General features: G+C 36.7%; 1 protein-coding gene across 1 annotated transcript in view; it reads right to left on the bottom strand.

Annotated features, from left to right (window-relative positions):
- ZFHX4 (zinc finger homeobox 4) overlaps nucleotides 1–16592 on the bottom strand; it is a 158800-nt gene that overhangs the window by 31808 nt on the left and 110400 nt on the right. The window contains exon 4 of the mRNA XM_035708274.2: nucleotides 2758–2826. Coding sequence (XP_035564167.1) covers nucleotides 2758–2826 — 69 coding nt within the window. The remainder of the gene's footprint in view (nucleotides 1–2757; nucleotides 2827–16592) is intronic.

Below are 16592 nucleotides of genomic sequence, written 5' to 3'. Positions count from 1 at the left end.
GGAGTCCAGATGCTATCCCATTCTGCTCCCCATTCAATAAAACTTTAAAAAGGCTTTTTGTTTGTTTGATTTTGGTTTGGTTTGGGTGGTTTTGTTTGTCTGTTTGTGTTTTCTATTTCTCTACTAAATCACATTCATTATTCAACCCTCCCCAGTCTGGCTTCCAATCAATTGCTCTTCTCAAAGCCACCAATGACTTACATACTGTGAAATCCAGTGGTCAGTTTTTCATCTCCCTGTTACCTTACCTTGCTCAACAGAAGTTACTCTCCTCTTTTCCTTGAAAAAGGTCCCTCTCTCAAGTTTTATTGCATCAGACTATTGTGATTTTTATCCTATGTCTTTGAAAGTTCCCTCTTATTCCCCTGGGCTGAAGCCTTCGCCATTTAAAATCTAAATATTGGAGTGTCTCCAGCATTGGTCCAAAGCCCTATTCTCTTCTCTATCTACAAAGGGAGGATAACTTGAGGAAAAATAATAATCTTCCTAGATGATAGCATCCAGATCCATTACTTTAAATTTTCTATCTCCATTTGGACATCTAGAAAGCATATCGAACTTACCATGTCCAAATTAGAACTTCTGGTTCCTCCTCAACACAACTCACTCTGTTTGCCACCAGTCTCCCCCATCTCCCCCACCTCCCTCATCTCCTCCATCTCCGTTAATGGTACCACCAAAAGCAAGAGTCCTTTCTGCCTCACATACATACAGTGTATCAGCAAGTTCTATTAAGTCAAATTCCAAAATATTGAGTGCACACGAAATCTACCTATTTCTTTCCATTTCCATTGCCAGTATACTCGGTCTCTTACCTGGATTTTGCGATGGTCTAATAACTAGGTAAGCCTTGCTCTTGCTTTCCTACAATTTATGTTGCACATCCTATAAAATCCAGCTAGTCTCCTGCTTGTACCCTGCCATACTTCCTATTTCACTTAGAATAATATGCAAACTTCTTACTATGGTTGAAGTTACCAGGCCTTTGTCTACCTTTCTGACTGTACCTTATGCTAGTCACCTACTCAGTCACTAACCTCCTTCGGTACTAGCCTTTTTTCTCTCTCTTGAACCTGACCAACTTCTTTTCACCTCTACTTGAAAGGCATTTCCCCAGATTTTGTGTAATTGGCTCCTTCTCATTAGTTAGGACTCAGCTCACCTGTCATTTCCTCAGAGAACTTCTCTGACCACTGCTTCTAAGGGAGCTCATCACCTGTCACACGAGAGGGATTCTCAGACTTTAGTGGGAATCACATCATCTGGAGGGCTTGTTAACTACAGATTGCCAGGCCTTGTCCGCAGTGTTTCTGATTCTGTAAATCTAGGATGGGGACCAGGAACTTGCATTCTTACAATTCCCAGATTTCGCTGACGCTGCTCGTATGGCAACCACACTTTGAGAAGCTCCGCTCTAGCACATTACCTCTTTTATTTCCTCTATTACATTCACAGCAATCTGAACATAACTTTTTTTTTAATAGAAATATTGTCTGAAAAATGAGAGAACTCATCTGTTTTATTCATGACTTATGCTCAACAGTCCCTGGCACTAATATTTTGAGTAAAATTGATGATTCCTAGTTTTCTTACTTGGGATAACTACGTTTATAGCAGGATGGCATCAGTTAAGACAGAGAAGAAGAAGAAATAGTTTTGCAAAAATGAGAAATTCCATTTGGAATTTGTTATATTGGACTTCTCTGTAGAATATCTCTATGGAAATATCCAGAAGGCATGAGAGTTTCTCAATAAAAAGTTTCTCAGAGGCTGGGTGAAGGTGTAGATTTTGGTGCCCTTGTTTACAAAACAATAAATAAATATATTGACAAGCAGTGTTTTCTTTTTTGTTTGATACTTTTTTCATAGTCTTGATATTTGGCCTCTTATTTCTAAACTGATCACTAATGAAATCCTCTGATTGGCTGTAGGTGAGGGAGGCAAACTGACTTATTTTATTTTAAATATGCTCTCCAGTTTTCTAGGGAAGATAACATATAAAATGGAAAAGTACTCATAAGATGCATAGATAAAGCGAACTTAACTTTAAAGAATTTTTAAAGAGAGAAGTTTTGACTTTATATTACGGGAATGTTTTCACTTGAGAAAAGTATTTCAGTTCTCCATTATGAATGCAAAGGACTTTTTAAGTATTATTTGTCTATATAGCATATTATTATTCCAATTGAAGAAATCTGAAATTTGGGATCGTGCCAGGAATAAATGGGGTGTGTTATGGCAACATGGGTGAATTTCCTCTTAAATTACCTGAATATAATGCAGTAAGAAAGCATTGCTGCAATTTTTTTAAAAACACACAAACACACACACACACACACATCACAGGGACTAGGAAATGTGTTGACATGGCTGTACAAAGTCCACTCAACTCATTAATTTCTCCAAAACAACTCTACCAACTAGGTTGTTTGATTTGAGGAAAAATAATATCCGGCTTATTGACTTATACTTTGTAACAAACTGACACTTAGGTAAAATTTCATAGTGTATAAATGTAGATGTGAGAAATGATCCTGCAAAAGTTGCTTATTCTTTAAGATGTTACTTTCTATATGTATCCAAATATAGTATATATTAAATTTTATATTTAATTTTGCCTTTAACTTATTCGTATAAGAGATCTGATGAGATCTAATTAGAGAAGTTCCAGAGATACATTTATAACTTAAATTAGGAGAGTAACCAATGTAACTCATTTAGGACAAACAAGATTTTGAGAAGGAATAGACCAATTACCTGAGGTTGCTCTCAACTGCTGCTCTGTAAGATCATCCTCACAGGTCCTGGCTCCCAAAGAGGCAGTTTCTGCAGAAGACATCAGAGTGAAGAGTAATGAGCACACCACGTCCAGCTCTGCAGTCACAGCCAGTATCACAAGAATCCCAAATGTGACTTTCAAAAAAATAAGCACCAGGAAGAGCTCAGGTAAGACTCCAGCACACCTTACATCACAGTGAGCAGGGGTTGACAAAATGAGTCCAGAGCTTTAAATTTAGATCAAATTCTCCATCAGCAGCACACAACAAATACAACAATATAGACAAAATATGGAAGAAGGAAGACTCATTTGATTTCTACTTCTTGGATATTTGGCCAGGCCTACATTATAAGATCATGTGTTGTGATGACAATGGCACATAGCATAAATTATGAGCATACTTTTAGTTCTCTGTCAAGAGGGCAAAAAAAGAAAAAAAATACACAAAAAACTTCAATATCTGATAGCTCATGTGAGAGACCAGAGCCAAAAAAACAAGCAGCTGAGGAAAGCTGAAGAAAATGTTCAAGTTGTCAATGAATTCACATCTCTATTCTGATCTTTTATTTGAGCTCCAGAGCAGAAGCACCAACAATGTCCTGGTTTGCTAAACTCAACCCCAAGCACAAATCATTATTTTCATCTATCTCCATTCTTTCTGTGTGTTCCCTGTTGTGGGGGAAATCTATAAAAAAAAAAAAAAATGACTGGACCTCAGAAATCACCCTCAACATCTCATTCTTTCATCACACTGAGTCATCTCACGCTGTTGATTCTATGGCAATGTCTCTTGTCATGCGTGTTTCTGTATTTCTCTGTCACCTTCTCTTCACTGACAATTTCAGTAGCCTCCACAACAATCTTCCTGTCTTGAATTCCTTGTCTCATCAGACTAATCTCCCATAAAACCACAAGAACTTTCTTACCAGAACACAGAATTGCCCGAGTACCATTCGTGGCTCCAACCACGAACTTAAGGTAAGAGACCTTAAGTATATAACTTAACCTTTCTAAGCCTTAATTCCTCCTTGGTGATATACAGATTGTATAACTGCATAAATAATCAACAACTATAAGAGAAAAAAAGACAAAAGTACAACATGATCTAGTCTTCAAATTGAGGAAAGGCTGGATTGTACTGAGAGGTTAAAAAGCTCATCACACAATTCTCACACTGCCGAAGAGACTCATGTTTATCTAATATTTCTGAGCACCAGCATCTCTCTTTGATCTGAAGGCTTTAATTAAACAAATAATTAACCTTGGAAATAGAAGTGCACACCAAGGCACTATTATTGCATTTACTGATTGTTTTTTCTGCTATGTACAACACCTCTGGCCTCCGGTGGTAATCTATTTAAAAAGAATGATAATAAACCTTCAGTGTCTTCACCCCAACAACAACAAAAAAAATCATGTTTTTGTTTTTTTTAAACAACAACAAAACTTAAATTAGTCTTGAAAGGAAGAATCCATCCTTAGTTCTTGCTTATAAATCCAAATAACTTCGAGATAGATCCCAATATTGCTATCCATCCAATATGCCATTCAAGGAACCCACCTTTTGCCTCTTGGCAACCTCTTGGATATTTATGCCTTGACAACAGTGTTGTTCCTTCTGCTTTGTAAACGTCTTTTGTTCTTCTCATGTTAAACTCTTATTCTTCCCTCAAAACCTAACACAAGTGTCTCCTCCTCTGTGCTCCCTTAACAATTAGCTTATAAGTATGTTTTAGCACTTACAATGTATTATGATAACTTTTTACATGGTTCACACGTATTTCCCCAATAAATTGTGAGTTCCTCAAGAACCTTCATCTTCACAGATTCTCAACTAAGGACAAAATGAGGTATATCAAAGTCACCAGAACACTTCTATTCAAAATACGAATCTATGTGCTATATGTGGAAGCAGATGAATTTCAAGATGAGAATTTTAGAAGAGCTTCCCAGAGCTTCAAGACTTTAAATTCAAAGCCCTTTCAATTATACCAAACACAGAAACTAATTCTGTTACATATACAGATCTTCCTCCACTTATGGTGGGGTTAAGTCCCCACGAATGTATTGTAAGTTGAAAATACCTCGAGTCGAAAATGCTTTTAATACATATAACCTACTGAACATCATAGCTTAGCCGAGCCTATCTTAAACGTGCTCAGAACACTTATGTTAGCCTGCAGTTGGGTAAAATCATCTAACACAAGGCCTATTTTATAATGAAGTGCTGAATATCTCATACAATTTATTGAATACTGTACTGAAAGTGAAAAACAGGATGGTCAGGTGGACACAGAATGGTTACAAGTTTATTGGTTGTTTACCCTCGTGAGTGCCTGGCTGACTGGGAGCTGGGGCTCGCTTCCACTGCCCAGCATGATGAGAGGGAGAATCTTACCACATATGGTTAGCCTGGGAAAAGATCGAAATTCAAAATTCAAGGTATGGTTTCTACTGAATGCTTATCACTTTTGATCACCGTCAAGTTGGAAAATGTTAAATTGAACCATTCATTGTCATCTGGAGACTATTTGTATAAATGTGTGTGCGTGTGTGTATTTCAGTGTACCAGATACTTATTTAAATAGATATCAGTAGTATCTAAGCAAATTTGACCAAATGACTGCTACTCATTTGATTCATGAAAATAAAAATTTTAAAATGATAACTTATTGAATTTGTATTTCTGCCAGTACTCTGATGACCTATCCATGTAAAATAATCATGAAAGGGGTTCCTGGGTGGCTCAGTCAGTTAAGTGTCTGACTCTTGATTTCAGCTTGGGTCATGATCTCAGGGTCATGGGACTGAGTCCTGCGATGGGTGGGGGGGTCTGCTTCTCTCCTTCCCCCTCTCCCTCTGCCCCTCCCTATCCCCCCATCCCCTGCATGCATGTTCTCTCTCTAAAATAAATAAATCTTTAAAAATAGCCACGTAATCCTCATGGCAAAGTCATGAGGCAATTATTAACCCTAATTTTATAAATCAGGAGCCTGGAGCTTAAAGGTTAGGGTCACCTGCCCCAGGTTCCCAAGTTTGAAACTGACAGAGCCTAGAAGGGAACCCAGTTCAGCCTCCTATAAAGTCTCTGAGTGTCTGGATGTGTCCAGTTGTAATATCAGAGTTTTAAGGCGCCTATAAATGTATCCCTAGTCTCAGTGAAGTCCTGAAGCCAAGTGATGCCTTTGGGGGTGGGGGGATGCTGAAGAAAGCAACTTTCACTAGTCTTGTAAAGACTCTGATATTTCATAAAACATTACATTCCTTGAATATATGATATAACTAAATAATAGTTTGGTGCCCCACTGAAGTCATTTTGAGAGTGACTTAAGGAAATGGGCAAAATGTCAAGACCAGAAACCATCATTTAATCTCACAAATTAGGATACGTGGTACTTGGAAACTGTTCCACTGAGAGCGACTTGTGCAAATAATTTCATAAAGGAATGTAGTTCCGAATGCCACAGAATATTTTTTATGTCTTCAACAATACTGCTCCCTTTATACAAATGATATAAATATTTTAATAAAGGAGCTTTTAACTTAACAAATGAACTGATTAATCTATACTTTTCTGCCTGTGTAAATGAAATGTTTAAAACCTAGTAATGATACATAGCATCTTTCAATATTTCACTTTAATAATTGCTCTGTAATAACAAATTTGACTGCTGTTAACACGATCTGTCTCTTTGCTGGTGATTTAATTAGATTACTAATTTGTGTTCTCTAGCACCTGACCTTTCTTATTTAATACTATTTAAAAATAATACCACTGACAATTTATCCAGTATTCTACTCTATTCTGTCAATTTGGTGATGATCACACATTTGGAAATGGTACCAAATTACTCTATTTTTATTAACACAATGTGGGAGTAATCGGCCCCATTTTCTGTGGAAGAGTCTATCGATCATCACAATCACCATCATCAACAACAACATTTCACAGAGTATTTACTCTGTGCCAGGTACTGACTGATGCCCTTTATATATGCATTAGAATATCCTGAGCAAGCGGTGAGCCATGATTTGAACCCGTGCATTTTTATTTCAGGGATAGGTAATTTAACCACAATCATACACTAAACCATATTTTTTTAAATTCTAAGAGTAGCTTTTCTTTTGGTTCTGCAATTATGTCTTGTGTTCATTTTTCCCATTTGGCCTGAATTCTGCTAATCACCCATTCCCTTAGCCCAACGCAAATGGTTACATCTCCAAAGACAATGTTTAAAAGCCTAAATTTTTAGGCTTCGTATTCCGTTTAATTGTAAGACAGGAGGTTCTCAAAGCTCTCATTTCCTCACACTTGCCACTCTGAATCCTAAGCCTATTCATTTCATTACTCCTTTTCACTTTTCCCTTCGCTTACATGAATAGTAATTCTGGTAAGTAAACTGATAACTTTTAGGCATTTCATCTTGGTTCAAAAATTGTCAAGTTTCCATCTGTCAAATCTGTTTTCCCCTGCTAATTGAAATTATATATATATATATATATACACACACACACTCACACACATATACACACATATACATATTTAGAACTACAAGCAATACAAATCTAATGATCAGGGAAAGATCTGGAATTTTAATTTTGAAACAGTCTAGATACGTAAGTGGAGAATTCTAAGTTTCAGAATGTTTGTTGTCATTTGGGAAAAGGATAACCTGATCTATACTTCATGATCATAGCAGTCATGAGCTTTCTGTATTCTTATCAGCAAAATTTGGGAAGCATTTGGTACAAGTTGAGTAAATTTTTAAAATACTGGGTGAATGTTTAAGCTGCCAAGTATAGTACTAAGACAGCATCTGCTGACAAAACTTCCACATCTCATCGCGTCCCACTGACTCGTTAATGCGTTAAATAATAAAGTGTATCACTATTTCAGCAAAATGTATTGAGATATATACCACTAAACAGAATAAATATTAAGCCAACTAGTCTAAAGTAATAGAAAGAAAAACATTTTCTGTAGTCCTAGGAAACATTATGAGTTCCACTCTACTTCCATCCATTAAAAAAAAAAAAAAAAAAAAAGAGTCCAATTCCGGGAAAAAACAAAATTCTCAAAGATATCCGCATTTCAAAAACCCTCCCACCTTCTCCTCCCCATTTCCCTTTTGAAACCTTTCCTACCTTAAACTTTGCAAACAGGTGATCCATTGTTAAAGGATATTTCAGAGACTGACATAAAAGAGAAGAAATTTGCAGGGCTCTAATTTTAAAATAATAAGTGAATATTTGGTGGAAACCCATTAGGTGCTAAGCACATAATATGCATTTTCTTACTCAATCCTTGCAGTAAATCTGTACAGAAAAAAAAACACTACTTTCATGAAAAAAATGAGATATTAAAGCTCAGATATTTTAAGTGATTTTTTTCCCCCACAGATAGCAAAAGTAGGATCTGGACTTAGTCTGTCTGACACCAAAGCTCCATACTCTCCCCTGAATATTGTTGCCTCCAGGCAGCCTCCAGGACTCCTGGGCCAGGACATCTAAAACCTGAATTTCCCACCTCCTAAAAAAACAGTTCAAGCTCTTTCAAAGCAAATTCATCACAACAAGATCAATATCTAGAAGAACAAATCAAGTTCAACATTTTTTTATCATCTTGGTAGTTTACATTTTAATAGAGACCTCTGAACTTGCTTGTGCACTACAAAAGTGGAGCTGTTTTCAGATGAAGCAGGTTTGCAATTAAAAATGGTTTCAAGTGGTCTCCATCCGTTTCCTATGTGGATACAAAGAGTGCTCTTCTAAAAAGCTGAGCAACTCAGCATGCTACCAAATGGTTTTGAGTAACCAAGCAACATCATCTTTGTTGACCTGCAGTGCTTTCTCTTAAATTATTTCTTCTAGGCAGTAACAGATTGAAGTGCATTGGATGCTCCAGTGTCAATTATCTGAACGGGGCTGGATTTGTAATTTTTTATTTTCTGGAAAAGTAAAGCTCCTTTGCCCTGCCCTGTCTGGTTTTACCCAGAAGTTATTTTTATATAGTAAGGGAGTAGTATCTCCTGGGACCTCTAGGCCAGGAAAGTGTGATCACTTCTTTCTGCTTCTTGAATCATCTATGACCTCAGTGTAATGGGACCTCAAAAGAATTTAATAAGTTCCTGATATCAATTAGTTTCAATAAATTACTCATACATCTTCTTAATGTGTCTTACTCTAAAGTGTTCTTACTGAAGTATTTTTTTTCTTAAATTTATTAATTTCTAATACACTTCTTCCTGTAAGAGTCTGTTTCATTTCTGATTGTTTTGAAATTAAGAAATCAAAATTCTATTGTTGTAACTTAGGGAAAATATTGTGTTTCCATCTGTCAGTTCCTCAGTTATCTGCACCTAAGTTCTTAGAGGATTCATCACAATCTCTACATTGTCTCACATGATTTTAAGTCCTTAGCATATTGCATTGGTTTTGCTAGGTGGCTCATCAACATAGGAAAACCTCTGGTCTACACACTGATTCCTACCCTACCCAGTGATGACCTTTGTTCCTGTGGGGCACTGGCTATTCATTTCAGCCCATTGCTTTGTATCACAAAGCAAGTTTTTAATCGAGGAAAACCTCTTCTTTCTATGCCATAGCTACCAACTTTTCTGAATAGCCTCATGCTAGGTCAAAAGCCTTTTAAAGTTATTTTTTTAATGAAAAGAAAATAAATGTTTATCCAGCAGTGCATTTTTATCAATATTGCCTTCACCACTTTCAAAGACTCCTTACAAGGGTATCATTTACTCTCAGGGAAGTTGTACTTCCTTGTTTCAGTTATATTATTTGGTTCCTGGAAGCTTCTATAACTTCTCTTATACTTTTACCTCAAAGATGTCAGCAATGATAGGTGCCACCCTCTAAGACTGCATTTTTTAATTACTACAGCAATTACAGAGTTTAATCAGTTTCACAACTTTTACACAAAATTCTGATTTTTATTTCAATCATATTCAGTGAGTCATTGGGAATACTTCTTTGGAGTTGTAATCCATGAAACCATCATTTACTCTTGTTGTGAAGAACCAGAACGAGTAACTCGGTGTTGAAATAATGGTAATTTTTTTTTACCTGAGATTAATTCTCTTTGCTTGAAATTTCGAGCAAGCAAAGATAAAAAGTGAGCCATCAGTGACATAAAAATTATGTACTTCCACTATAGCTATCTGGCTCTTAGAAGCCTGTGTACTACAAAAAACTATTTCATTAAGAGAATATGGACTACTCCTATGCATATATCTGTGCTAAGAAAAAAGAAAAAAAAAACATGGACTTAGAAAAAGATACACTTGGACTTGAATCCCAGCTCCAACACTTTCTAGATATTTGACAGGGCAAGTTGCTTAGCCTCCTTGAAATTCAAGATCCTATATGCAAAAATGGAAGTAAAAATTACTAGATTCCAAGGTGTAATAAGGAGTAAGTTAAGAGCATAAATCATCTAGTACTGAATAAGTAGTAGTTTTATTCATGCACAATTCTTCTCTGGCTTTGGTCCATCCTGCTGAATACAAGTTATTCAAAGGAAAGACTACATCAATTTGATATTATGGCCTTTTAGGTTATATTTATATGTAAGGTACTCTCTGTCTATCAGCTAAGTTAGTATTTTAGACCTTTAAAATATCACTATTATATGTGTAGATATTTTTGAAAGAGCAAATGTTAACAAGACTAAACATTGTTTTCCTAAGCCATGGAGTTTGAAAGTTTTTTTTTAATCCTTAAGCAAATTTTACATTCTGCACTAAGAGTAGTATGTGTACCAGGTTATAAAGACTGTTCAATTCACACTGGTTTGGCTCTTTACAAAAGTTAAAGTGAAGAAGATGAACTGTTTAGACTGGTAGTGACATCCAAGTCAGCCCTATGTTTCGTCTTGCAAGAGAGGGACCCTGTCCTCTCCAATTCCAAACCCCACCCCCACCATCAGCCTTTTATCAAGAGGAAACATTTAATGAGAAGTCATAAACAATCTCAGAATATACAGATTTGTAAATGTGGCAGATTCCAAAACCCTAAAATCTTCATTTATATACAAACGCTGAGTTTGCTTAAAATTCTAGGTTATTCCTTACACTACAGTCACCTGAATCATATGTCCAACTAAACACAGCATCAAAGCACATAACACTTGTTTTTTCTTCAAAGCAATTCATAATGAACCATACATAATATTGTAGAGCTTTCACAATGGCAATGTTAAATGAGAAATGTATGGAATGGGAATTAAAACTTTAGCTTCCATCTATGTAAATTTAAACAGATCTATTAACATGTTGGAGCCAGTCTTCTCATCTGTAAAGGGGGGATAAAATGTTCTCTTCTGCTTGCCATGACAAGCCCTTGTAAGGATGAAATGTAAGTTGTTGTTATCAACACCTCCAGTTGACCATGCATAGTAAGGAAATACAATCTCTGTATCATACTTTTTAAATATTATATGTCTTAAATATGCTGACATGGACTGTACCATTACTACTTATACTAAACTCCTCTATATAGTTATATATATGGGGGAAATTATTGCTTCTCATGCACAGGTTTATTTATTTTGTGAATTATATATGGCTATAAAAGAAAATCCTCAGATGACTAGATCAATTCTTTTTTATCAACACTATAATTGTTGAAATAAATTTACCATTAACCTAAGACGTAGAAAAGTTTCCTAAATTATATGTAAATAATCCTTGGATTTTCACTATTTGGAGTTTTCTACATTTCACCACATTAGGAATGGTCAAATTTATATGGTCATATACCCCAAATTACACTTAGGAGAATTGACCTAGGCAATGATGGATACAAATATAAGTAAAATAAATCTGGAGAGGGAAAGTTAGTGAAAGTATGCATAGCCCCAGAAAAGGAAGATTAGAAAGGCTAAGTTGGAGCCAAAAGTGAAAAATGTACCATTGGAACCTGCTATGAATTTCCAAGACAATACTTATGCATACCCATGAAATGTTTATTTAATAAATGATTCATTAATGAGCAAACAGATTGATGAGATTTGGCATATTGCTTTCTTTGGACTGTATTAGCCAAAGAAAAAATGGTTTCTGAGACATGGCCAATTTTTTTTCTCCTTTGCCTGAATGCAAAATATTGGCAAAGGGTCCCTCAATCTTGGCAAAATGAGAGGTTTAAGCAGGGGATGCCATGATCATATTTGCATCTTTGGGATACTGTGTGGAAGATGGAATGGAGGAGGAAAAGCTTTGCTATTAAAAAAAAAAAAAAGGATGCTGGAACATTCACTGTATCTCAGTCCATTACTGTCTAGAAAAAGTCATGGATAAAGGAATAACAGTGATTCCATTGGAGAGAAAAGGAAAATTTCAAAGTCCAAGATTGGGATGAGAAAAAAGATGATGAGCTCAATTTTGGACATGAATTAAAGCAGAGCTGTTTGGAAAACTTTTAAGTTTATGAAACTAGATCTTAAAAGAGAAGCCTGAGTTCAAAACACTTGGAAGCTAATACCTGTAAGTAAATCTGAAGAACAACACATTAAGTATGGAAGATAAGTTCTAAGGAGAGAACTCTAAGAAAGAAAAATTAAGACATAAGTGGTACTGAAGATTACTGAAAGATGAAAAATAATGACAGAGAAAAAGAGGTAAACACAGGGCACTGGAGTGATTGATAAAACATTGGACAAAGGACAAACTTCCTACAGAAGTAGGAGGCACAGGTGTACAATTACACAGAGAAATCAAGTAAATTAAGGTCTCGGTGATGCTGCTGAGAGATGGTAGTGGCTTGGACCAAGGAGGCAGTGGAGGAGCTGATGAATATTTCAGAGGAGGAGCAGAGAGGACTTGCCACTGGGTTTCATGAGGTAAGTGAGAGAACGAAAAGAATGAAAAGTGATTACAGTGTGTTTTGCCCCAGAAATCAGAAGAATGGAGACATCATGTACTGAGATGAGGGAAAATGCAGATGAAACAAGGTAGGAGGGAGAGAATGACTGGAGTCCGCAGTTTCAAACATGTTTAGTATCAGATGCCCTGTTTATACACCCAAGTGAAAGCGTTAAGTAAGCAGATGTGGGCTGGAGGTAGGGTGTGGAGAAGGGAAGGAAAGGTCAATGTATAGAAGGTAGAGCAAGTCTCTAAGTTGAGATTGAATTAGACCACCTAGACAAGGAGAGACCCTAACTGAACCTGGGCCAGGCTTCTACACAGCAGCATAGCAAACCAAGGGACCCTACGAGTAGTCTTTCCCAGTAGCGAGAAATAGTTTATCATTGACCTGGTTTAGAACTGTCTGCGCATGTCAAAAATACTAATTAAGCAGGTCGCTTTCCTTCAGTTTTATTGTTCTTAAATTCCCTATGGGGACTGCTCTCTCTTTATTGCCTGCACTGGGTGAAATATTCCTATCATTCCCTTCTAAAATAAGGAGGGAGCAGTGGAGAAAACCAAGCATGAAGAATCAATGAGGCAGGAGAAGATCAAGAGAAGATGGGGTGCAGCCTGGTAAAAGACACTTCAAGAAAGCAGAGGTCAGGGCACCTGTGTGGCTCAGTGGTTGAATGTCAGGTCGTGATTCCGGGGTTCTGGGATCAAGCCCCACATCGGGCTCCTTGCAGGGAACCTGCTTCTCCCTCTGCTTGTGTCTCTGCCTCTCTCTCTCTCTCTGTGTCTCTCATAAATAAATAAAAATTTAAAAATATTTTTAAAAAAAGAAAGGAGAGGTCAACTTGTTAAAAACTGCTGGTTGGTCTAGTCTGAGGAGGGCTGGAAACTGACCAGTAGATTTGCCAAAAGACAGGTCCTCAGAGGCCTTGACCAGAGCTTCTTTTGTGGAGTGGTATGGATAAGCCCCCACCCCCACCTCATGCGGTGTAAGAGAGAAAAAAGATGATGAACATGGAGATGTCAAGTGCAGACAATTCTCCGAGGACTTCGGTGAAAAGGATCAGAGAAATGGGCAATACATAGAGGCAGACAGCATGCAGGAAGGCTTTTCATCAGCAGGGTGATGGAGAGAATATTGGTGTGATGATGCGAATAAGCTGGTGGCAAGGAAAACACTGAGAGGCAGAAGAGAGTGAGCTGGCAGGTATCCCAGGATGGCCCAGGGTGTGGGTTTCTGAAGAGCAGTGGAAATAGGGATGGAAGTCAAGGATCACAGAAGTCAGGGAACTTAGGCTAGGACTTATCAACCTCTCAGAAGGTGGAAACGGACAACATCATGAAGATAATTGAGGAGACTTGGGGAGTGGGAAGTACAGCAGAACGTGAAGATGAACCAAAATAACTATAAACGATGTCAAACAGGGACACGGAACGAGAGTCAGAGAGCAGAACCCATTTTGTTTCAGCACACGAAATATTCTCGCCTTCTTTGTGATACACAATGAGAGAAATCATTTCTGTTGAGTGAAGATTTGACTAGCAATCCGGTCTAGCTATGAGTCAAGAACTATTTTTCCCTTGTAGATATTATGGCACCATAGAAGCAATAAAATTGTGTCAACAAAAATGAAAAGCCTTACAGAACGTAAACAGGTCCCTATTAAACTCTTCAATTATGTTTTACGGCAATACAATCACAGTGTATTTTTCATAATCTAAGTTTGATCAAAATAACTCATGTGCAATGCACACAGCACCTGTATTTTAGGATTTTGGTGCAAGATGATGAAAGATCTCAAAAATGTATGGTGTTTTGGTCCATTAAATTTGCTGTCCTGATGAACTAGATGAAGTAATTCATGATCATCACTGATGTAAAAAGTGACAGATAAGATGAAATTTCACACTGCCATAAGCATCTGATGAGTAAAACAAACAAAACTGCAAAAAACTAAACCTGTCACTGTTCTAAACTACATGATAATAACAAATAGAGAAAACTGACCTTTCAAATGAATGTGGATAATCACAAATGATGACCAGAATTCAAATTCAAAGAAGTACAAAATAAACAAAAAGCCAGACATATGGTCACCTTAAGAAAATAAAAGGTATGTTGAGGAGGAGAGGAAGCTGGTGGTAAAGAAAATGAACAATGAATAATTTATTTCTCTTTGTATCTCATTTCTATATATTACATATAAAAACATCTCTAATGTGGTAAATAATTTGAGCCAAATGCAGAATTCTCTTTTGAGGATTTTTAACATTGATATTATTAAGGATACAGAAAGAACAGAAACATATGTTCAATCCAATACAATAAGTAATATGAGAATAAATTATATCTTTTACATGGCTAATATTTGTTCCTGTCCCATATATCTTTACCCTAGTTCTCACATATGTCCTCAGAAGGCAGCAGCTAATGTATCACCGTGAATACTCTAGAACCCAATTCCAAGGATTGGAAGTACACAGAGCTGTGTTTGCTTTTTTCAGTGACACTATGAATTCTTGAGAAATGTATATATATATATATATATATATATATATATACACACACACACACACACACACACACTCACACACAAAATCAGAATGAAAGAGGGCAAGCCCAAATGGAATCAACTTTCATTTATTACAATTCTGCACCCCGATCTCTTCTATCATATCTTTGAAAGGGCTACAGGGTATTTATGGATTGGTGTGACAGCACTTTGTTTTCCTTTCTCTTGTCAAATGCATAGAGGCCATCCTGTCTTGCTAAAAGTCCTGTAAATAGGAACAAATGAACTTCTCCTTTTTTTTTCTTTTCCTTCTCCTAATTGACTTCCAACAAAAATGCCACCTACCATGAATGTTTCCTTCACCTTGTGTACAGTTCACCTCATGGCTAAGTCTGGGATTGTGTTTATTCGTGTATTCAACGACGATGACTCCGATAGTCACATGAATGGAGGTACAGTAGTTAAACAGTATTTGAGTTTGATCAATCCTTTTCACTTTGAAAGATACAAAAATATCCTGGACTTACATTGTTCCACATGCCATAAAATATTTCCTCTATAACTTATTCAGCATAAATGATATTAACAGACTAACCTAAATGTAAGCTCTAAATGTTATAAATAAAACAAAGCCCCTAACGTAATTTTATTAAAACTACAAAGGCCTCTTAAAAATCATGGTGAAAAAATGACTACCTTTTTCCTAGTTCAAAAGCACCTACAAAACTTTATGAACACATTATTTCTTCCCCCCTCCTATAGTTTTTTTAAGGGATTATGTTTGAGAGTGTAAAAAGGTGTGCCTCTGCTTTTCACTTTTTCCCTGCCCACTTAACCTGACATATTTCCAACAGTTGGCTCCTTCATTGCTTATATTTAGTTGATAAGTTTGCTTTATGGATTGTTAACACTCTTTTCTGCTTGCTGAGAGTTACCTCAGTGATAGCACCTGACTTGTGTCTACCAGCCCACCACACAAGTGTCCTCGAATGAGCTTCCAGCACACAGGTCCCCCCAAATTTATCTCTCTTATATATGGCTGTCAAATCATGTGTCCTAAGACACCTCTTCAGTAGTGCGATTCCCACACTCAAAGGTTCGGTATTTTCGTATTTTCTGCTCTTCAAATCTGAACTTCTTTGCTCAGCTTTCAAAGACTTCCATAGTTTCAACTACCTAGTTCATTTTTGTCACTCTCTCCCCAATGGTCATTACTAGGCTCTCAGTTTAGTTTGTTGCTTCTCAACACAACCATATCAATTTCCTTTCACCCCTAAGTCTGAATCATATCATTCCACCCCTTAAACCTAAGGACCATGCATAAATAAATGAATAGATGCAGAGATAAACAAACAAAACTATTTTTTTTATTTTCAATCCTACTCATTCTTCATGTCCTAATACCTCCATTAGGACTAACCCTAC

The sequence above is a fragment of the Canis lupus genome, chromosome 29, assembly GCF_003254725.2.
Source record: "Canis lupus dingo isolate Sandy chromosome 29, ASM325472v2, whole genome shotgun sequence".
NCBI classification, from domain to species: domain Eukaryota; kingdom Metazoa; phylum Chordata; class Mammalia; order Carnivora; family Canidae; genus Canis; species Canis lupus.
This window is presented reverse-complemented; position numbering and strand designations above follow the sequence as displayed.